The sequence below is a fragment of the Anser cygnoides genome, chromosome 3, assembly GCF_040182565.1.
Source record: "Anser cygnoides isolate HZ-2024a breed goose chromosome 3, Taihu_goose_T2T_genome, whole genome shotgun sequence".
Classification (NCBI taxonomy): Eukaryota; Metazoa; Chordata; class Aves; order Anseriformes; family Anatidae; genus Anser; species Anser cygnoides.
Genome location: NC_089875.1, coordinates 65,208,417 through 65,232,836, shown reverse-complemented (window position 1 = coordinate 65,232,836; position 24,420 = coordinate 65,208,417). Strand labels below are relative to the sequence as shown.

The window sequence follows — 24,420 nt, the reverse complement described above, 5'->3', positions numbered from 1 at the left end:
GCGTGAGCTGTTACTGCGTTATGCAGCATTGCTAACATCAAAGGTTCAAAAATCCCGAGCCAGGCCCCACACCTAGTTTAAAGATTAAAATACTAACTGCTTTGCTTTCGGTCCCTTATGCTACCTGACCCTTCAAAGCATGTGTACAACAGCATTTTGAAGCTTACCTTCCCAGAGGCAAAGGCTAGAAGCTAAAAAATTAACATAAAGATGAAATTCCAAATGATATTTTTGTATAATCACCTGACTGCGGACAGCGAGGATTAAAACAAAACGCCGAATAGCACGGCGCTGTCAGCGAAGGAATGAGACTGGCGGCACTGCTGCAGTGACTCACGGCTGCAGAGACGAGAACCGCTTTTGTATCTCTTCAGCCTCTGACTCACAAGCTCCGATTATTCACAGCCAGGGTGAGTTTGGAGGTCACCACACCTAGCTGTCTGCTCCATCCCTCCGCCACCCCTGCAGCTGAAAGCAGAAAGAGTGATGTGTTTGCCTGTGGGCTGCTGCAGTTCATATCCCCTGCCACGGGCACGCTGAGGCTGCGGCAGGGCTCAGCTTATTTTAGTGCACGGGCTGTGAATTGTGGTGGCTGCGGGCTGTGAGCTGTGGCGGGAGCGGTAACCTCTTCAGCCACCAGCAACCAGGGAGCACTTAGGCGCAGCCTGGCGGTGATGGAAATCTCCTCCCCCACGGCGTCGTGCACATAACTCTCCCTGGCACGGCCTGTTTTGCAGGGCAAGCGATGCAGGAGTAAAAATAATGTGCAGTAGGTTTTTGCTTATTAGTTCAGGTGGTAGTGATGGTTTTTATGGTTTTATTTTCTAGCAAAGACTTTCATCTTTGAAAGCAATTCAGAAAATCATTTTTGTTCCTTGGTGGCTGTTTCCAAGTGCTGTAGACTTAGCTGCTTTAACAATGACTCAGTCTCAACTCGGAAAAGCCATTTAAAGCTACAGAGGAAAAACAGAACCTTTTTGTGCACGTGAAGGCCAATTATTTTAACAGGAGAGCTCCAGTGTAATATTAAAAACAAAATGACCCACATGACGATTCACTGGAGGAAGGCTCAGAGATTGCCTGAGGTCAGTTATAGTTTTAGGTTTTGAAAAATTTGAAAGTAAATTCTGGAGCTGGAAAAATGTTGACTTACAAAATCCTCCTGATAGAAGGGCAAGAATCCCTTCCTTCTTTAGAGGAGGTTTATAGTCTTAAGCACACATGGGAATATAAATATAAGTGCTTACTACTTTTTGTTAAGAGAAGGATACTGAGGAGATGGCACAAGAGTAGCATAGCTATTAAGAGCACGTTTTGAAGCTCCAAGGGTTGCTCCCATTTTTGTCTATATTTTTAGGGCAAGTGTCCATCTGCACACCTTTGAGTTCCCAATAGTAGAGGATGTACATTCAGATCACTGTAGTTTAGAAACTGCAACCTGTACTTTTCTTAAAAGATTACATCCCTCTGCTTTGCCTACTTAAACATTGTATTTGTTACAGATGTTGGCTCTTTCATTATTTAAGTTGAATACCAAGCAGGAGATAACCAAAGATGCTTGATTCTTAATGTAATGTCTTTTGATATCAGTTGTTTCATTATAACTCTATTTTTTTCCAAATGCAATACCTCTGAGAACAACCGCAGCAGTTTGACACAATGATTTCAATCTTCTGTCACACCAAAGTTTAATTCTGCTGAGGTTATAAGGATCTATATCTCCACAAAACCAAAGCAACCTCAGAACAGGCCCTAGTAGCTGATTTCACTGAAACGAATTCTTATGTTGTTGCCCTATTTCAGGAACAGAATTACAAAACAGTGGGTACAAAAGAGCATCTGACATAATTGTTTGACATTATTTTATGTAATATACCTTCAGCAGCCCAAATTTACCCAATTCACTGCTGCAAATCCTGATTAATTCCATTAATTTGTGCTACCTTTTGGCTGATGCAGAATAAAATGAATGTACCATATGCATTATGTATACAAAGGTATTGGCCAGGCTCAGCTTGTCCTATGTTTGTTGCAGTGCACTGTGAAGCTAGTGAGTGGAGTCCATGGAGCCCTTGCACAAAGAAAGGAAAAACATGTGGTTTCAAAAGAGGAAATGAAATAAGGGTCAGAGAGATCGTACAACATCCATCAGCAAGGGGCAATCCTTGCCCAGCTACAAGCGAGAGCAGAAAATGTATTGTACAAAGAAAGAGATGTCAGAAGGAAGGAAAAGGTACCACATTATCATCATCATAATTTGAGATTGGTATTGTGCTTGTTTAATAATTCACATCTGAATTCCCAGGCCTTGACTGCTGGTTTCACCAAAGTTCCCATTGATGTGGTGTTCTTTGGGCTGGAGAGAGCTGTGCCCTTGCCTGCAGTAAATAAAGTCTTAATGCTGCTGAGAAAATGCGCTTTGTGTGATCTAGAGAGGACAGGGCGGGCTGGATGGGAAGGCGCATTCTCTCTAAGTTCTGCTGAAAGAACTGCCAAGATGAGGGGTTGCATGTGGAGCTCAGAGCAAAAAGGTCTGTCGTAAAACATGTCATGGTGGGAGTTGTTTGTTGGGTATCAGGCAGTCAAATTTTATGCTTCAACCACAGGATTCCTCTAAACTGGTTCCTATTTCATGCTCCCCTACAGGTATGCCCATAATTCTTGCAATTACAGTGCTGTGGCCTCTCTCCCACCCTGACCTCTTTGTAATAGCTTTGGCTGAACAACGTGGCCTGATCCTGCCATCTACATCTGGCTTGCAGAGTCCCAGTGTAGGGGAAAGACCACAACATTGCTTGGCAGCCAAGGGACACTCCACTTGGTTTTGCCCAGTTATCAAGAATGCCAGCAGAACTGCCCCTCCACATGAGCCAGCGTGTCAGCCTTATTCCCCATCACAGGACCTTGTGGATGCCATCCAACATGGTTAAGAAGTGTATGAAACAATAATTTATACAAATTCTACCCAATAGAGATTGTTATTCAATATTCTCCCCTTAATGTAGCAGGGAAGTTACTTGCTCTGTCCCCAGTGCAGTTACTGTGGTTGACACAGGATTGCCACAGGAACATTTCCTTTTCACCGTCTCTCCCATTTTCCCCACCCTTCCCGTTTCTCCATCCCTTCTATTTCCCCTAAACCTTTCAAACTCAAAAGCAGGTTTTCTTCTATTTTGAGGATGAGTGGAAGGGGTGCAGCAGCTGAATGTGTGTGAGCCAGCATGAGCTGCTGGTACCAAGAAGTAACTTAGTGTTTATTGTTAAATTATCACTAGGATTGCTGCAGATTACTTGTAGAAATATAAAAGGATTTGGGAGCTGGTAATCCTTTTGAAGGTTGGCTTGTTCCCTCAGGATATACCTCATGAGGAGAGAAATGTTAGAAGGAGGATGTTATGAAGCAGAGAGCTTCAGGTGCCTCTCCCTCACTGAAGGACTGGCTAGATTGACTGATTTATGGGAACCTAAGATTTCACCTTCCTGAGGTTGATTCAGCCTCCCTGTGTCTAGCAGTGCCTTGGAGAGGTAGAGCAGTGTGGCTGCCTCAAGGGAGCAGCCAAGGCAAACTATTTACAGATTCCCTCATTCTTAAGACTCTATCTTCAAAATGTCCATGAAGATTACACTTCTGCTCCTGCACAGCAGCACAGCTTGAAAAACACAGCCCTGTTAGCCCACTGTAACTGGACAAAAAGTGTAATTTTTTTTAATACCGGTTACTTTTGCTAGAGCTGAAAATATAATTCCATACTTTAATTTTGAAATTGAAAACTGTTGGTTTTCTTTGAAGTGATAATGATGTCGTGTATTTGTCATGGCAATTTGGCAACATCTTCAGATTGGACAAAATATTTCTTTTTGAGAAATATTTGCTGTTCTTGTGTAGTAAGTACTTTAAAAGAAACTCCTCATGTATTTTACTGTCAATTCTTGTTTTATGGGACCTTAGCCAAGCCATATTTGAAAAATACTGCATACCACAAGAATTCCTTTAAAATTGTGAATCGTCTTTTTTCCTGCAATATGCATAAAACTGTTTTGTTTTTCTTCCTCTTGAACAAGTCGCAGACTACATCCTAGCCTGTTCTACTCTTGGTAGACAATTCCTAAGAAACAAATACGGCCAGATGTAGTAACCTATATTCCAACACTACCTGTGCCCTTAGGATTTGTATGTCTATGGCTGAGAGTCTTTTTTTTTTTAATATTCTGAAATCCACCACTGTACAATCCTTTGTAACACTAACCACAGATGTCTTACTCACTTTTGTACACCTTCAGAGGGAGATGAATTTATTAAAAAAAAAAAGAAAAAAAAAAGATAATCCTTAATAAAACCACGGAAATTCACACCTAAAACATTAGGTTAAAACAGCTTGAAGGGATGGATTATGGTGACACAAGCCAGGAAACTGAGAATTAAGCTAAAGGTTTTCCTTATGTTCCTACTGGAGTAGGGAAATGAAGCTTTCCAACTTAATCTCCAGGCAACTTATCTTACTTACTGTCACTGTCCCATATTACTCCAAGAGAAACCTCTGTTCCCCTTTGAACATGAGAGTGCTGGCTGGCGCAAGAAGCCAAGCCAGGCTCTGTTCTTATGGCTAGCTGGTCCAGTCAATGAAGGGAGGACAAGTTAACAACAAAAACTCTTTTGGACAGAGAAGGGAAAGTAAATACTTACTGTTAATCAATTTTGAAAATACTGTTTGGCCTTGTACAACTCCACGTTGCTGCCTGGGAGTTGCTTTGGAGCCTAGCTTCCACAGCTCTGGCTTGAAGTCTGGCGGCAGAGCTGGCCATTACCGACAGCGCTGCTAATGATCTTCCCTCTGCAGCAGCAAAGACAGAGTTAGCTTGGTCAGCCTCTGCCGTTTCCACGTTGAATACATGTCTGTGGCCGAGGGAGTAAGGGCAAAGACCACATGATGACGGGGTATGTCCGTCACAGATGCCTCAATGACTTTGCTCAAGAAGTTGAGATCAGAGACAGGATGTTAGTCAGTTCAGTTGCTGCTATCTCACAGAAGAAAGAACATGTTTCTGGAACAACTATGCAAAGCAAGATAAAACAAATGAAGACAGCTTTTTTTGTTTCCATCTGCAAATGTGTCCTTAAAGCTGGTGCGATCTATTACAACTCGTTTTTTCCCCTCACTGGCTATTAAATTAAGTTTTACTGGGAGAAGATGCTAGGGTTTTTTTCCAGAATGAATGCAAAAAAAAGGGAATAATTAGATTACCAATAGCCTTACTAGACTAAAAGGTTCTTCATTTTAGCACTAAATTAGTTGGTTCCAATGTGTTTTGACATAGCAATTTGCATGTGTTTCACATATAGGCTCCTTTTATAATACAGTCCAATTGAAACCTCACTGCAATTTATTTCATAATTGTCCTCGTTTAAACTCACAATGGACAGTTCTTTTTAGTCCACAAGAGTATATTATATCAATTTCCAGTTTCTTCTTCCTTTCTCTCCAGCATACTTCCATACTTCTGTGCCCTCAGCACAGTGCACTGCTGCTTTTACCTTTCTACACTTAACATCTTCTTGACTTCTGCACTGGCAGAAGGCATACTTTGATAGTCAACTCTTTCTAGTATCCATGTCCATAAATGGCGAATGTATTTTCAGATATATTGGAAAAGCATAGTTTGCAGAGCATGGGAAATGTTGTAAATTATCCATCAATATTATTTGTTTGCTTTAATAAATGTCAGGTAAAAATGGGAGGTTAGCTGGGACTGAACAGAAAGTTATGTGGAGAATGTTCTCTTCCATTTGGATGTGGGGTCTTGGCTGAATTACTTATGCTTGGCCAAACACAAGCAATTTGCAGCCCTTTTGGTCTGCAAATGGGTATGAGACTAACTGTTACTGGTCAAAAGACAAATGCCAGAACTGCATCCAGAAGTATGTGGGGAAGGAATTGCATGTTTTCATGCACAAGTAACACTGCCAAGACCCCACATCCAAATGGAAGAGAATATTCACCACAAATATCAGTCCCAGCTAACCCCCCCACAGAGTAGTCACTTTTAAATGCTTTCAGATAACATTTTCTGATCAGTTGGAAGAGACTGAAAACACTCACCAAAAGACTAAGTGGGTAGTTACAAAAGGGGAAAGTATCTTAGAAAGCTGAGTATTATTCAGGCTAATAGGCTACATTGGTTACACAATTGTATTGTTGTAAACAAATAAATAATATATTTCAATTGTTTCCTGTTCATATATTCACTCATTTGTATGTTGGTGGCATTCAAATGTTCAAAGGAGAGAACGAATGCTAACTGTTTCCATTCTGTGCAAACACAAACCAATGAAAGGTTCTGTTCCGAAAAGGGAAAAAAAAAAAAAGCATTAGATGTGAAAAAAGAAAACAAAAGTTGAGATGAATGTAGAATCGTACATTTCTTTTTCACTGTAGAGTATAGTAATTGTCACCCCATACAGTCTGAAAGCAGGATGCTGTTATAAAAGAAGTGGTTTGTGCTCTAAGGAGAATATAGATGTTACAGTGTGGTTTCTTTTTTGGTAGGCAGCAAGAATAAGACAGAAAGCAGAGCCTTTGAGTTGAGGAGCTGATTTCTAGATGCACACCGGCTGAAAGAAGGGAACTAAGGGAACAGGATTTTGTGTTGAGCAGTTTTAATGAAGGAAGCATATATGTTTGGGGGAACTATTAAAGCTATGTGTAAAAAAAATATGTTTCTATACTGTATTGTGTACACGTGAATATAAAAATACAGTTTTGATTTTAATAGCTAAGAAGGCTGATACTCAGGTCATCTCTGTTGTTTCTTTGAACTAGCTCCTCTAGCCTTTGTTGGTATGTGTCCACATAATGCTTCAAACATATTAATCAGATTATGTCTGAAAATGTCTTCAGTTGGCTATGGTGTGAGGAAGGAGTCCTATCAGGTGTCCATTAGGCTTCCAAAACCACCACTCAGCTAAAAATTCCAAGCCATTTATCAAGATTTTACTTTAGTTGAAAACAGTGTAACTTAATACTAACAAGCCTAAAATATTAGGCCATAAACTAATTGCATTCACTTAACTTAAACTCATTGAGTTACCCACCCTAATGTATACACTCTGATGCCATATGGATCCAGGTAAAAAGGAAGCACGGAAGGCTCTAACAAAGTTGGCCCTTTAGTATGGAAAGGAAAGGAAAAAGGGAAAAGGAAAAAGGAAAAGGGAAAAAGGAAAAGGGAAAAAGGAAAAAGGAAAAAAATGCTAAAAATTAGATGTTTATGTCTAAGCAAGTTATTGATGGGTCATGTTAAAGGTGTGATACTGCACCCGGGGAGGAGGATTCATGGTCCCATTAGATGGATTCTGAGAAGGGCAAAATGATTTACTCCCTGAAAGTGCCCTTTTTTCCCCTCAGTTACTGCTAAGTACAGTCTAGGGTGAGTGATGTGGCCTTTTACCTGCTAACTTCTACATATTTTGAATTAAATGACAATTTTTCCCCATTTGCAGTGTAATGACTTTGTAACACTGCAAAATCTAACCCAGGGTTCACCCAGGCTGACTCAGTAAGCAAGGCAAGCGTGTGTCAGGGGATCCATGGGTCAGCCAAAGTAAAACAAAAAGTAGACCTGAAAAATACTTGTTTGCAATACTCATTTCATTAAGTGCTGGCAAAATCAGGGTTAGAGCAGTGTTTTGTTGTGTTTGTTGATAAACATCTATTAATGGCTGGACACCTGCTTATTCAAAGGTGAATTCTCTTTTACAGAGCAAGCTATAAGTAGTCTGGTCCTAACCATTCCACACAGTAAAGAGAAAGTCTGTTCCCAGGGTAAGGGAAGCCCAAGGCAGGCCAACAGTTTCCCAGTGTACTATTTTTAATCAATTTTTTTCTCAAAAACAAACAAACAAACAAACAAAAGAAAATAAAAAGGCAATTCTGGACATTTTTGATGCTTGGAATTTTTATTTAACCATATTTAAGTCTTAAGCATAGCTACATGGGTAAAGTAAGATATTCCAATCACAGCTCATCCTGAAAGTCACATCCTCTCCCTTATGTAGAGCTCGGTGACATTTGAAGCAAAAGGACTGGAGCATGTGAGCCACAGAGACATTGCAGTGCACAGTTCTCTAGTCTAACTGTGAGAGATGGGGTGTCCTGTGTGAAGGTCACTCGTGTGGTTATGGTTAATGACCTTACTCCATGGCAGGTCACAGGACTTCTGAAGCTTCAAGATGAACACAAAGCTAATTACTGCATCCTCGTGTTTACATTCTGCATACGCCAATGGGTCATAACTCTGGCCTTTGCAGGCCTGAGTTACTATAATTGAGGAATCTGTCTTGTAAAGAGTTTGGTTGTTTATTTTCTGTTTATTCCTGCCAAGAGGACCTCTCATTTCCTTTCCTCGTAGGGGTTTTGACTCTTTAACTTTAACACATTTCCAGCCTCCAAGAGTAGGGCTGTTGAGACTGGGAATCCATTACCTCCAGCATCAAGAGAAATAGCTTTCTGGAAATATTTTGAGCAAGGCAGGATGTAGACAGCACAAGGCTGCCTGCCACCACTGGCCAGCACAAATAGGTGCCATCTAGAAAAGAGACCAGGGTGAGAAGGGTTAAGAAGGGAAAAAGAGGATCGGTATGAGTCAGAGAGATTTGTGAATCCGAAATAGTTAATAATCAAGGATGTACTGGCACTAGAATTCAAGGGCTGAAAAGATAGGAAAAAGCTATTTCTAAACTTTAATCATAGCACTTTCCAAATTTAATCATGGTTAAGCACTTCTGAAAGTCATGTTAGGTAACTAGCTGCAAACTGGGACCTTAAAATCTGATCTAATTAATAGAAATACTGCATTTTGCTACAGGTACGTTTACTTTGTGTTAGTGTGAACATTAAATTCTCATCGTACCTCCCAGTTCTGACAGACACATATACACTGTGCAAGCAGGTAATACAAACACGCCATGTGCCTCTGCACATACATTACTATGCACTGTGGCAGTCCTGTCAAATCTGGGAAAGAAGTGGGTGGTCAACTGTTCCTGTAAGGAAAGTGAATCAGAAAAAAAAAAAAAAAAAAGCTGGCTGCATTCTTCTATTAAAGTGTGGATGACACGACACGAGAGCTTCCCTCCTCAGATCACCAAACCAAATAAGGGATAGAAGTCAGCTCTTTTTCTCTTTCTGATCTTCCCTTCTGGAGACTTCTTGTGCTCCAGAAGTGGTTGGCATCTTTTAGATGTCTGAGCTCTGTAGCGAAAACAGGAGGTCACCAAGTCCTCTCCCTCCACCCTTCCAAAGTGCCCATCAGGTATTCATTCAGCACCAAACGTCCCCCACCTTTCTGTCCTGAATAGAAATGTTTGGAATCAAGAAGGGTAGCTACAGTTTTAGAAGGTGAAATCTGCAGCTATGTCTACGCTGCTAAAAAAATGCAGGCAAAGGTGCATTCCCTGACCACAAGGTAAAGGAGCATCGTTTGGTCTGCATCCAGACTAGTTGGGGCTATTCTGCTGATTTGGCTGAGGGAAGAGAGAGAGCTGCTGCAGGCCAGAGTCCCACACCAGTGCAGACACAAAGGGGCCTGCCTGCTCTCTGCCCTTCTTTCCTTGCTTATCACACTTTGCTAATCCATGGCACCTTCACCTTTGGTGGCATCATATCACTGTGTTTCAGGGAGACAAAAATAGGAAACTTTGGCTACCATCTCCACTCAGGTGCAGGGGAGAGATCACTTGTGAAAGAGCAGGGTACCATTCTCTCTAACCCCACATCACTTCCTTGGTCTGCCTGCATATCTTCATTTATCCATCTTTCCCTCCACTTCTCAAGGCTGATACTTCCAAAGTCCTCGCCCTAACTTCTAGCAATTTAAGGAGCTCTTCCTGAGGGACAGCTGGAATAGGAAATCGTCCTCTTCAAGGCTGTGTGCCATGGCAAAATACCTTGACAACTTCTTTCTCTTGACTCCACAGAAGACCACAGCAAGCTTTTTACTTGTCTTAGGGCAATATTCCCACAAAGTAAAGATGTAGGGAAGTGGCTACTGACAGCAAGGCTCACTCAGCCCTTGCCATCTGGAGATCTAAACCCCTCACCATTTTGGCTTGTATGACCTGGAAAGAAGAACATATGCAAGAAAGCAGTTTGGTAGTACATCTATCGAATTTAGTCCAAGAATGCAAAATATTTGGGGTATGTGAGCTACAGAGTAAATCAGGCAGTGGGTGTTTCAAGCCTGATGGTGATACTCACAGTACTGTTTAATCAGCTAAATCCTGGACTGTGGAACACTTCCATGTATAGCAATGCTGTTATAACACTGCAAATTGTGGAAAGCAATGGCACTCATTCACTATTGTATTAGCTGCCTAATTCTTTTAAAGGGCCTGATCCAAGGCCCACTGAAATCCCATTGACTTCAGAATACTTTGGACCTAGCTGTAACGAAGAGATTTTCAACATTCCTTTGTAACAAAGTGAAAACAAGCACTTTTTGGCTGCAGTTTCTCCTCATCTTTCTGGGTATTTGTCTGTTCTTCCCCACCCAGGCAGCTCTGTTTGCTTTTCCCCAGCCGGGTCTCTGGATCTCCAGTCTCCTTGTCTCTCTCAGCACACTCCCCTTGCCAGCTCTGACACCTGTTGTAGCCTTTGGTCTGCTTAAGCTGCCACCTCCCAGCTCTCTTCCAGCCTCATAGCTCTGAAAAAGAAAACACTCGCTGCCATAACGTTTCATTATAAAGTTCCAAAGGAGCTTCAGGTTGTTCCCAATGAGATAACATCCAGTGTTGTTATCAGAGACCATAAAGATCAGGCAAGAGGTTGTGGGAATCTCCATCACAGAAGATTTTTAAAGAGGTTAAACAAACATCCATCAGAGACAGTCTGAGTATAGTAGTCCAGCCACAGAGTCCAGTAAGGGACTAGATAATGCTTTGATAGGCTTCCCTACATTTCTGAAATTACCACAAAATGTCCATGAAATTTCTTCACGCCTATTGCCTTCTGTAAGGCTTCCACAGAGAGACAGCACATTGCACATTTACAGAGCAAAAGTTCAAGTATCTATTCATTGACATCAAAATGAAGCCTCCTGCTGCCTTTACCAAGTTCAGATTTTCTTTTGGGCCTGAAGCAGGGAATCAAAACCAACTTTCTTTCTATTTTGTTCAGTGTATGCATCCTGCATTGCTGGTATATCTGCCATGTTCCTCTTTGCATTTACCTGCTTTGAACCATTGTTATAGAGAGTATAGGGCTGGATTTTCTTGGAGAAAATTTCAGTGGGCATGTCACATTAATTCACCAGAGATGTAAGCTAGCTCCACTCTGTCAATGAAGCTATGTATATTTTAAAAGCAGGTGAGGATATGGCCCATGAGGAGAATATTGTTGCATGTTTAGGCTTGAGAAAAAGAGAGAAAGAGAAGAAAGAGAGAAAGAGAGAGAGAGAGAGAAAGAAAGAGAGAAGGAAAGAGAGAAAGAGAGAAAGGAAAAGAGAAAGAAAGAAAGAAAGAAAGAAAGAGAGAGAAAGAAAGAAAAAGAAAGAAAGAAAAAGAAAGAAAGAAAAAAGAAAGAAAGAAATAGAAAGAAAGAAAGAAAGAAAGAAAGAAGAAAAAAGAGAAAGAAAGAAAGAAAAAGAAGAGTTAATGTTAAGAACTGATGCAAACAATAATTTTTGCTAATTTTTGTTGAAGTCATTTTGCAGTGGCAAGAAAATAAAGAGAAGAAAGATCATTTGTCATAACAGTTCTTTGGCCATGTCTTTAATGCAAAATTCAGAAAAATCATTTCCAAAATTTTCTATTTTTAGTTCCTTGAAACAAGAAATGATAGTAAAAGGGTTGACCAGTGGTCCGCAAATGAATCATATACAGGCAAGAATTTAATGATTAACTGTGGGGATTTTTCTACCGTTTTTTGGCTTATAAGCAAAATGACCTAGTAATGAAATTTCTTGATTTTAACCTAATCCTCCCCAATATCTATGGCAAACAGTAGCCCCCGCATAAAGATTTACAGCTACAGTTATGTCTCTGCTTTGTTCTTAAGCATGTATTTACTTCTGCCCATTTGCTTTCTGAAATTCTCTCTCTCATTTGTCATCTGAAGAACTCCGTTTAAAAGGAAAACAGGCTTCAGACATGAAACACAGCTACATTCCTGAAACATGAGATGAACAACCTTTAATTCATGCAACCTTTCATTTACAGTAATGTTTAATGGATGGCCCAGTCTCATTATGGACAATGCCTCTCCCTGTCATTAGCCTACAGAAAGGTCTAAAACACTTAAGCATTTAAAGAAGCCCCGTTTCAGGCCCTGTACTCTCTCCTTTCCTCCCTCCCCCACTTCCCATCACCCTTTCCAACTTCCCTTGTTCTAAGTGCATAATCTAAACTCTGTACTCTGCAGATTGCACTTATTGTTGGCTTCAGCCTTGGAAGGACCCTTCTGAACACTTTTTATACAAACCCTAACAAGGTCACAGTTGGAAAAATCTCAGCTGGTGGACTTGGATCCCATGAGCTAGTCACCATTTATAATTAATATTAATGAATGGCAGACGACAGATGTTTATTGCTTAAGTAGAAATGTGCATTGCTAAACCAGAAGGATTCAGTTTAAATCCAGAGAACTGACTTTATTTCTTGTAAAGATGTGGGTGGTGGGAGAGAATGCCAGTAGGAGATCTAGCCCGTGCTACCTTTAAGCATGAGCAAGGAAATGATACTCTAAAGGAGGATCCTGAGCGTTCTGTGTGATTGAAGCATGATGTTCAGTCCTTTAAAACATTAACTGAAGTAAGGAGGAGCCTTTCCATCCATTTCAACGGCTTTGATTTGTACCGGTAGTGGTTTTCATCTGTAGCTTCCAAAGCACTAACCAAAATCAAGGAAGTGTTATCTGCATTTTACAGTTGTGGAACATGAGGGGATTCCCTCATACAAAGACTGTACTAAGAAAAAAGAGTCCACTACCAAGATGAAGGATCACATTCCCATCCACAGTCTATTTTAAGGTGTTGGATTTTTTTTTTCTTTCCCCAGTGTTCTTAAAGCAAACTAAAGCCATGAAAGCGAATCTCTTAAGTTTAAATCTGACATGGTGGAATATGCAACACAGAGATGGAAGAGTCTCTGTGAATCCCTCTGAATTCTATAGGGCATTTTCAGGTTTAAGACTGATGGAACTTCTGTTTCGTAAGTGAAAGCAACTCATTCTTTCAGAGTACAGAAATTAACTGCCTCTAAGTGGAGACATACAAGAATCTTGGGTAACATTTGCAAAAGTACATGAAAAATTTAAAGTAACTTCTTAGAGTTTATGGTTGACGTTGGGATGGGGGTCTGTCTATTCATTGCACAACGCATCATACCTTTTTTAGTATCTTACATGGATACTGTAATGTATCCTTACACATATATTTTACAGGGATACATCTTACTATGTACGTATGCTCCAAGTGTTTACTTTTTTTTTTTTTTTTGTCCCTGAGATTTCTACACTTCTGTATAACAGCCTATGGAGTGTTTCAGACTATGTCATACCAGAACCTTGAAAAATATTATTGGTTTTAGTGGGGGTTGGCCTCAGGTGTAATAGAAGAGTGCTTAAGGAGTTTCTATCAAAAGCTGGCAGCAGTCAGGTTTGTAGAAACAGTGGGTAGTTTTGTTTGTGACTAATTTGAATATTCTTGGAGCAGGCGGGAAAGTGATTAGTTAGTTGGTTTTAAAGAGAGGCATGGGATTCTCTTTAATATAGTTGAGTGGTGTACAGGTTCTTCTTCAGATGGAGAAAGGAGGTGGCTGGAAAGAGACTGCTGGTCCCTACAGTCCCAGTTTTCAGAGTCTAGAAAAGGTCCTGACTTCTTGCCATGCGTCCTACTAGAGGAAATGTCACTCACTCTGCTTTTGCTTCTGGTTCCCTTGAACCTTTCTGAAACCCTACAGTTTGGCTCCTGTAACCGGCCCCATAGTATAGGCAGCACACACCCCACAGGCATGCTTACAGGTGTAATGCCCAGGCTTATTACCATTTTACCAGCACTGCTGTAGCTCTCTTCAGGCACCCCCTGAGCACCAAGCAGAAAAACACACGCCTGCAGCAAGTTCTGCTGGCCTGCCATTATAGACTGCTGGTAGGAACAGTGCCAGAGAGGACACAGCACAGATCTCCTGGTGGGGTTACAGATCTCAGGCGGTTACAAGCTTTCTTTAGTGCTGCCTGGTGCCCTGTGTCATGAGAGGCTGCTTTCTCATCCCAGTGGGAGCTGCATCTCATCTATCCTGTGGGCCATCTAACCTCATTCATACCGGATCTAAATGGCGTGGTGGTCAGTTTATAAAGTATACCAAATAAAGTGGACTCCAGTGATGCATCACCACATGCAATACTCATTCTTCACATTCCACTTCAAGCTACTCATAAAGCCGGCTGCTAACTTCAGTGTGCAAAGTCTGTGTTACTACAAACAGCTCTAGACTCACAGTTCATTCCCAGAGGGATTAAAAAAGAATAAACTTATCACATTCTTAGGAAAAAAAAAAAAAAAAAGCCTTGATAAAATTTACATGGACAATTTCTATCTGTGATTCATTTCAAATTGAAGACTTATGGGCAATGTTAAAATATTTGCATTCATTTTTTTTTATGCATGTCCTCCATGACCCCTTCTTAGAAATCTTTGTTTTTAGTATTTTATAGGTTTGAATTTTCCAAAGGAATGGAAAATACCAAATTGTCAAAGTCATCACATTTCCCAGAAATATGCTGATTTCAAGGAAGTCCCAGTGGAAAGCAGACAGGTTTTGAAACAACTTTGCCTTTGTGTTAAGTTTCTGTCTAGCGTTCTGCCAGTTTGTCTGTTGGGAGGGCCCTTGGCAGCCCACCTGGCAGGCTGACAAGGACTCAAGAGCCTGAAAACCTGAGATCCCTGTGAGAACATCTTGGTCACCTGAGCTCCTCAAGCTTCATAGGGCTAAACTCTGAATCCCTTTGGCACAAAAAATTTCCTGAGCCTTTTTCAGAGGCCGCCCAGGACTCGGTATTCCCAATCCCCTTCTCCCCAAGCTGCTCTCTGCCTGCTGAGCTGCCAGGTATCTTCTCAGTAGGTGAGAAAACGTAGAGTGGCCAAAGTGAAATGTTTCATGACTGTTGTTGAAAGGGGACCTTTGCTGTCACTGATCTGTGTGAAATTTAGAAACCTGACCTGTCATTTTAAGGATGAAAATGTATTTGGAAATATTGGCATTTCCTTGAGAGGGGAAGATCAATGCTTCAGCCAACTGAAATAGTACACAGATATTGGAGGCACTTAACAGAAAGAAACAGTCATTTTTCAACACCTTGCTTGTGAAAAATATCCTTGAAAGCAAATTCTCCCTTCATGTACACCAGAAAACAACCTTGGTGACCTCGGCATGCTTGAGCAGGTAGAACAGAGGGCAGAATCAGGCCTCTGGCAAATTGAAGTAATAGAACCCTGGCTCTGGGCTGATGATTTTGCTGAGTGGATCCATCAGGAGCTGCCTCCCGCGTATATATCAGCCTCTGCCGACTGGCTGATCAATCAGCCAGGCTGGCCAGGATTACCTGCGAAATGCACGGGGGCGCCCATCCACCTGTCAGCACAGGCATCACCCCAGGTGGGAAAGCAAACAAACGGAGCGCAGAGGAGACGGGACAAGTGAACCGTGCAGAGCAAGGCCAGCGTGGCATCCTGTTGACTCCCCGTCTTCCTTCATCTTCCTGGGGTATCGGGAAACTTAAAGAGATGTAAGGCTCCAGGTGGAACGCATGGCTGTGCCTATCCTGGCAAAGGAAACAGTGCCAGATCCCCAGCTTCCCTGGCGCTGGTGCTGGATGGCATTGCCAGGCCACATCCACGCTGTGGGCCACTCAGCACTCAGAGCAATTTGGCATGCCGATAAAAGCTTTTTCTCTGCTTCCAGAACTGAGTGGCTCAATTCAGAGTGCCACATGGGAACAGTCCCTGGCTTGGGCTGGCTCTCAAGTGTGCCAGGGAGATGTTGGAGGCTGGCCCGTGCCAGGGACCTCTCTAACCACTCTACAGTACAGATGGCAGGAGCAGTCCTCCAGATGGCTGTGTTTAAGTGCTAGTGGACATGGTTAAGAGCATAGCTAGACTAGAAATACTTCTGAGCTCCCAGTGATGCATCAAGGTGGGATTTTCCGCTTCCTGGCTTCCCCTCCGACATCTCGGCAGTGCTCCAGGTGGTGAGCGTCACCCACTGGGAGCAGAGCCACAGAATCACAGAGTGGTTGAGACTGGACAGGACCTCTGGAGGTCTTCTGGCCCAACCCACTGCTTTTGGGGCTTCCTACCTTGCACTCTTGTGCTTTACGTGAGCTTCAGAGCAGTGGGGTTATATCTGTATGTATGTACAGATATGTGTATTGCACGCACGCATTTCTGTTTGCATGCACACACACAATGCTAGCCACAACTGAAGGTCCTGTACTGAGGCAGAAACTGATGACCTGGTCCGTGTTATAGTCAGCATCAGCAAATCCACTTTGGGATCGTCAACATAGCCCAGTACAAAGTCATGTTCATTTAGGGAAAAAGCCATTCTGCATTGCCTGCACAGGGATGCATCCAAACATTTGGATTGTATGAATATCTTACGAATTGTCAGGTTACATTAATGCAAATATCATCATAAGTAAAGCCAAGGAAAAAGGCTTCTCTTGTTTATCCCTCTCTTCAAAAAACTCTGAGTAGAAATTTGAGTACTAAAGAAACAAGTTTCTTTGGGTGTTTTCTCTCTTTTTTACTATTGTACTAGAAAGAGTTCAAATGTCTGCTGAGGCACAAGCATCTGTCTCTTATCATGTATAACTTTTCTTGATTATTTCTAGAGAGGCAGACTAAACATGAGTCTCTGACATAATGCAGCATCACATTTTTATTTCTGGTTTGCTCAAAAGCCTGCACCAGCTGAACTAAGTCTCTAAAACGGGCTATATTTATCACCTCAATCTGGGCTAGTGGGAGGACTTGGATTATTGGTGCCTATAAAGAAAATCAGCTATTATAGATTTCTGCCAGTATCCTGAAACTTTAACAGGGAAAGATTTTTTGGTACCAATCACTAATATTTCCAATCTTTCTGTTGTCATCTGATTGCATTAGTGTTAAATGAGAATTATATGGTGATTTTGGGCAGTCATCTACCTTTTTGCAGAATTTAGAAGAGCTGTAAAAATCAAATCCCATCCAGAAGTCACTGTTAAAAATCTCAGTGCAAGCTCAGCATAAAGGTTGGAGGGAGAACACCACTTTCCTAAATACCAGCATGGTGTATGTCACTTCCCATCCTAAACAATGTGGAGCGGTTTTCTGCTCTGCTAAATAGCCATGAGTTTCCTGTCTTTGGAAACACTGTTGAGATTTTATAAGCTGTGGGGTCTTATAAGATGCAAACTGTTATGTAATTATAAAATTGCTGTTGTTAGCACATTAGTGCTGATTAAAACAAGGCTGCTAAGAAATTTCCTCAGTCCCAACAGGCAAGTGCAAAGGAAATGGATGCCCACGGGCTCTGTTCTGAACAGACAGCAATAAATGCCTCCACAAACAGCAAACAGAACTCATCACAGAAATCCTCCTCCTCCGTCTCTCTTTGACTGGAGGATATTCTTATATTTTCAAGCGCTGACAATGTCTTTTCTATGGCACAAGAAAGACAGCTCCAACCCATTCCTACTGCAGAGTTCAGTTCAGACCAGGGACTTTCCATAAGCATTGCTTATGACCTCATGAGTGTAGCAGTGCCATTTCTCAAGCAGCCCATGGAAGAAATGATCCCTTCCTAATTCCCATATGCCTAAATGGGATACAGCTTGCTCTTGCTCTTTATCTGTTACAGCAGCAACTTCTGACATCTCCTGCCTCAGCATCATTAATCTGCTCAGCCTCCTTCCTTTCCCCTCTGCCTGCTTTATGCAAATGGATGCTGTGCAGGCCTGATCTATTCCTGTATTTAGACAGTGTTCTCATTCCCCGTCATGTGCCTGCCTCAGCATTGTCCTTTCCTTGCAAGGACAGGTTAGAGCACATAACGTTAGTAAGAATATTTTTCAAGTGAATGCAATTTAATAGTCCAGAGGCAAATGAAATTTTCAGAGACAAATGAAGTTCAAGGACCCTAAATCTCATGGAAACACTACTGTGGGTCTCAGGCTCCAACAGCCCCTCCAGTCTGCATCTAGAAAACTATTTTCATTTTCTAGAGGAGACAGGCAAGTACATTAGTCACCAAGTCCCCTAATGCAGCTGCTCAACCGTATGTCTGCATCATCTGAGGTATCTTGGGGTATCCAAGGACAGTGGATACAAACATACCTTAAGATCTGTACCCATCTGGACTGGTACATGGAGGCCTGGTAGGCTGTCTTCATGCATCCCAACAGCAGGAGAACGTATGTCTGGGTAAAGTAATTGCTCCTTAAATGCCTTTGGACCTTAGCTCCTTTAAATTTTTTACCCCTTGCTTCAACAGTTGGTGCATCTTCAAGAGGAATAAAAGCAAGGAGAGGAAATGAACTGAGCCACGTAGCACCTAGGTGATTCTGAAATTGGTAACCCTTGCCATTTTGGTCACCTGTAGATGTAGTGATTATGAAACAGGGCCACCATACTAGGAAAGAAATGATCGCTGATAAGAAAGCTATGCTGTTTAAACTTCAGAAGCTTTACCAGATGAATCAGCCACTAATGGCTTGTGAATGAAAGGACAATGTCCTCTGCACCACTGGGCAGCTGCAGCTTTGGAGGCTTGTTATCTTGGCAAGTAGTGTGAGTACATGCTACAGCTTGTGTTCCAGAAAAAAAAAAAAAAGTGTCACTTTTCGTGGAAATGAGAGTGAGCTGTCCATTTGCATAACACAACATGACTGGATTACAGACAGAGCTGTAGTAAGTGATTTTAAAGCCTGGGGCATGGTCCTCTTACTGGTATCTTCACTTGGCACAGCTTCTTCCAGGTTATCATGCTGTCGTCCATGCAGTGCAGTGAGGAAGGGGTGACATCCCTAACTGGACTGAAAAATGTCTCAGATAGGTGGGAAGGAGCAGGGACGTGAAACGGTGGCACTTGGCCCCCCGAGTTTATCCCCTTGCTCTGTGGGGTACTGAGGGGCAGCAGCACGGGTGCTGACCGTGCTCCTGCAGCAGGGAAAGCGCTGAGGGGTCAGCTGAGGCTGTGAGAAGTGTGAAAGAACACTGTGGCACGTTACAGCTGTGGCTTGTGGTCTCTTATTATAGCCCTTCAGCTGACTGCAGTGTAGTGGGGAGGATTTTGTGGTCCGTGGTGACATGCACAGTGGAAGTGCCAGGACCCTTCCAGATAGGGGCTTATTACGTAGGTGCCTGCAATCCCTCCAGATGCAGCTCTGGGACTCCTCTTGCCCCTTCTGCTCTCCCAGGGTAAATTTATTCACGGGAACGATCTCTCCAAAAGAAATACAATTATCCCCAATGCCTGATGCCAGACTCTCACCCCTCTTTCACCCCATGAGACCTACCCTGTGACATCCCCCCACCGAAGCAAAGCAGCTTGCACCATCAGATATGATGCCTTCTTACTGTGGTTTGGGGTTTCAGTGCCCACGGAAGGGAGACGTGAACAAATATGATATATACGATATAAATATAACATATATGAACAAATGTATGTCATAACTGTAGCCAAATATAACAGGGTGAGACTAAGGGACAATGCCTAAAGATGACAAAATCTGGAACCTGCAGTGGTTATTCCACTTCAGCCATGATTTTTTTTAGGATGTACAGAAGTCCCAAGTTCTCCCGAACTGTGACCAACCTTTGCTCCTTTTAGTCCACAAGATGTGTTATAGATTTAGTGGAAACCTCACATCTGATGCAATAATGCAAACACATCTCTGAAATGGTCTGGTTTGCATATTTCAAGATATATTCCAGCACGGATTACATAAATGCAGATGTGGGGATTTCTGAGACCGTGGGCTATAAATTAGATTAACAAGAACTCAGCACCTTTAAGCTGCTTTGACATGTAATTATATTGTTCTCTGAATTAATTTCACCATCTGCATTTAATTTGAACTACTGCACTTCTCAGCATTACGGCATGTCTGTAGATTTACTTCAATATACAACGCTGTAGCATTAGAAGTAGCAAAGCATCTCCCATCTACAAGAAAAGACTGCACAGTGCCTGTAGACTAATTCCTCCAGCACAGCTGGCCATACAAAGTTTCGGTTTTGGAATAAAAGCTGTTTTAATGACGAATTAACTGCTTCACACACCTATGTGAATCTCACGAACCCACGAGCAAAACATTCGCTCGGAAACATTTGGCGGTCTCCTATTTAAAAAGATTTATCCCCCTATTTTTTTTTCTTTTAATTTTTATTTTATTTTGCTATTTCAGAAGGGCTCGTTGACCCGCCAGGAGAGGCAGCTCACCTCTCCCCGGGACCCCGCAGCCCCCGGGACGCGGCGGTGTCCCCGCACCGACCGGGAGCGATCGCGGCGCGGCACCGGGGCGCCCCCGCGCGGCCGCAGCTCGGTTCCCCGCGCCCCCCGACCGCCCCTTCCAGGGACGGGGGGCTCCGGCTCTGCCCCTGCCCCCCTCGCCTTGGCGTCCTCAGTGTAGAGGAGCTCGGGGGCTGGAACGGCCCGTGCTGTTCCTGCGCTTCTCACCCGGCCAAACTCCTGCGTTTAGGAAGAGTTTTCACCGTTTCTGTGCCATAGAAAAAATATTCGGGAACAAATCTCTGGGAAGAGGAGAGCATAGGTATGAGCAGGGAGGGGGATACATGCAGGAATCTACCTCCGATTGCACCCCAATGCTAGCAGATATCACGGAAAGATGTCATTGCTGGGAGACTCTTCCCTCGGGTACACGCTGAACCAAGGGCTGGGCAGCATAAAATGGAGTAACATCACTCCGACGTAAAACCTCCAATTTTTGAAGTTGTGGTGGAAAGACATAAAAAAACCAGCCTAGACAAAGATGGCCCTTCAGCGCTCTACCACATTACCCGAACAGCACAGAACTAGAAGACAAACCTTTCACAAACTTCATCAATATGGACATATTGGCATTAAACCACACATAAAACTGCACAGAGGACTCCACATTAGTCATCCTCAGAGCAGAGGATAAGTAGGACTGAGTTCTAAGTACTTACCAGAAATCAGTTTTGCTCATCCTATGTAGGTTGAGCAAAAGAAAAAAAGCATGCCTAGGTGGGTCTCTAGCTGGATGTCAGGTCTCCCTCAAAACTTGCAGACATATAGTCGTGTGCGTTCTTTATATATTCACACACAGATATAAAAATACATACATCTTGATCCATGACAGAAAGGGAAACCATTAAGCATCTTTCCAATGTGCTTAAGGAATTGTGGCTAGGAAGTCACAGCTGAAGGATTTTGGACAATTACCAAGTGAACAATGTCAAACACTGAATGCCTGGACAGTTTCCATTCAAGCAACATTTCATCTTGGGCCAACTGTATTTACAAACCACTGGAATGAAATTCCATACTGTCATTTATCCATTAGTCAGAGACAGCGTTACGGCAGGGTAAGACGTGCGCTCACTGCTGGGTGGAGCTCTCCCAGCAGTGGTTAGCTCTTGCTGAGCCTCGCATGCCCATCCTGCAGGTCTGCCCTGCTCACCCCTAGGTATCGTAGGTGGCACTGCCAAATCCAGAGAGGGATTCTGCAGGTGTGTGTGTGTGTATTGGGGTCATATCTGACTAGTTACTGAAAGTTTGAGGAGCCATTTTACATTTAAAGCTTTACTGCGTGTTTCAACAGTGACAGATGAAAAAATCAGATGTTTGTCCCTGCTTGACTCAACAGCTGCATCTAAACTTTCCCTTGCTCTCCAATCGCAGAGTTGGTCAGGAATGAAGAACCTGTAAAATATCCCATTCTATGCTACATGATAAGAAGAGGGTACAGTGTATCCTCACATCTCAGTCTTACTCCTTGCCGTCTGCCTTTTCCTCTCCTCCTCTGAATCTCTCTCCCTTTATCTGACCTCCTTGACCTTGGATGGTAGAGTACCCCTACTCTATCTGACCTTGGATGGTCATCTGTTCTCAGAGCAAGCCACTGCCCTGAGCCTACTCCCCTACTATGACCTACTCCCACAGAGCTCATTGAGGTGTCAAAAAATCCCAGTTTTGGTTTTTGGAATGGGAATAGTTCCAGGTATTCAACATCCTCAGCCACAAGAGCTACTGTCAAGTTTGTGTAACTACCCCAGCATTGGTGTAGGAAAGCCTGGGTTATCTCTGCTGATATTTCAAAGCAAAAAGTATTTGTGCTGCAGTTAAGAGGGATAGATTATTTACAGTAGTATTGCAGTTTATACAGTTTATAAAGTTAGACCAGTCAGTTAGTGCAACCTGGCTTAGGCCACAGAAGTCCTCAAACCTGCTGTGTTTTGGTGGAGTACCTGGAGCTGTGCCCTTGGCTGTGGGAGATGGGAATATATTTATACCAGCTCTAAAACACTGTGACTCTCCAAGGAACTTCCACCTCTTTGCTTAGAGTCAGATGGGAGGTGTGAGGCCAGCTGCTGAATTTAATGGTTTGGTGAAGAGTTGGACACTTCCAGGCACTGGTACTGGTGTCCAGCTTCCAACGGGAGGTGCTAATCCTGGGCTTTACGGGCAAGGGAGTGAGAAATTGCAGCAGCCTGAGCAAATCATCTAACATGTCATCATTTTTATTTCAGGGAAAAAAAATAGGGAGGAGAAAAGAAAAAAGTCCAACAAAGACGAAAGTAAGGAGACAAGACAGGAAAGCAAAGGGCGAGTAGCCCGAAGACAGAACCGAGAACAGAGGGAAAACAACAACAAAACGCAGCCGAAGAAACGAAAAGCCCCCAATAAAGAACAGACCCTGGCACCCGTCGACACTGCACATTAACAGCCTTCCATGATTGTTTAAGTCTTATGATGCTGCTATCTCTACCAGACCGCCCTGACAGGTGCTCCAACCATTCAGGCCGCAAATGGACAATGCTACCAGTTATTATTAAACTCTAAACAACATTCCAAATACTTCCTATATTCTCCAAGCAACCATAGTTTATTAAAGAGATTGAGATGAGCCAAGAAATAAAATCTAAAAATGGGATACTTTAAAACTGTTATATTATATGCTTCCATGCATCTGTAAAAGGCAAATAAGAATTTTTGTATATATTAATAATAGGGTATAAAATATAGCAATATAATAATGAATGACATTCAGATGAACAATGTTCTTTTTCTTTGTAAAATATTTTTCAAGTTATTGTTTAAGTATGAGGCAAGAGATATGTCTAAATCAAAGACGCAAATCGTATCCCTTCATATATTGTACATAAATATTACGAGAAGGAGGAAAACATTTCTGAAGAGCCAGTAGGAACCCAAGGTTTTATAACCTCTGGTGGAGCAGAGAGGATTTGCCTGTGGTTCCCTGGTCCGCGCTCCAGACGTGGGTGAGAAACACCAGGGGAAAGCCTGCAGGGCTTCAAAAGCTGAGGGAAAAGAAGCAGAAACATCTGCAGCTTTGAAGACTGAATCCCTGAGGCAGAAAGTGACGGTGCTGAGCTTGAATAGTGCTCTTATCTATGGGACAACACAATGTTTTCTGGTCTAAACAGTGGTACAGTGTGTGCTGTTTTATGCTTTTTATACCTATGTGTAACTTAAGTCTACATTTCAAATCTTCTGGTGAATGACAAATCGTATTTGTAGGAGACAATGTTGAGTTAATAAAAAAACAGAGAAATAGACCACGTAACCCTCTTTGTTTTTCACAGTGATGCTGTCTGCTTTTCTGCTGGAGGGAGTGGGGGGGAGAATTTAGTAGCTTCATAGAGAGAAAAGGACACAACTTCAGCCACAATGTTCATCTAGTGAAAGAGTACCCACAATCATAAGTCTATTGATGAAAAGAATTTATAAACTTCTGTCCAATTTTACTTAAATTCTTGTCCTAGTTCTTCTCTCTGACAAAGTAGAAGTGAAAATTTCCATTGCTCAGAGAACAAGCAAAACCTCTGGATATCATTCTAGCTATTTCAGTGGCTAGAGTGACCCTCAAGAGAAGCACAAGCTATACTATATGCTGCCTCTCTGCTCAGAAATGGATTTACTTTTTGCAGAAAAACACTGAGGAGCCAACTCATCACATTTGCTTTGTTGCCACACTTCTCCCAAGGGTAGATTCCATAGGGGTAGCAGCTTGCCTAGTGTGGTGTGTGGTCTAGAAAACGCGGCAGGCAAGCCTTCCTAGCCAGTTCCTGTCCCTACTCATTAGCTCTTTCTCACAGCGATTTTGCCTAGACAGTCTGTCTTGGACATTGAAAAAGACCCTACCCAACACTGACTTTTCA

General features: G+C 42.5%; 1 protein-coding gene across 2 annotated transcripts in view; it reads left to right on the top strand.

The window, feature by feature from the left end:
* RSPO3 (R-spondin 3) overlaps positions 1–23,817 on the top strand; it is a 60,727-nt gene extending 36,910 nt beyond the window's left edge. The window contains exons 4-5 of one of the 2 annotated variants that reach the window (XM_013175415.3): positions 2,036–2,233; positions 22,768–23,817. In XM_013175415.3, coding sequence (XP_013030869.1) covers positions 2,036–2,233; positions 22,768–22,961 — 392 coding nt within the window. In that variant the 3' untranslated portion in view covers positions 22,962–23,817. Of the gene's footprint in view, positions 1–2,035; positions 2,234–11,417; positions 13,048–22,767 lie in introns of those variants that run through there. The other variant, XM_048065544.2, reaches the window with a different exon arrangement.
* The last annotated feature ends 603 nt before the right edge of the window (positions 23,818–24,420 follow it).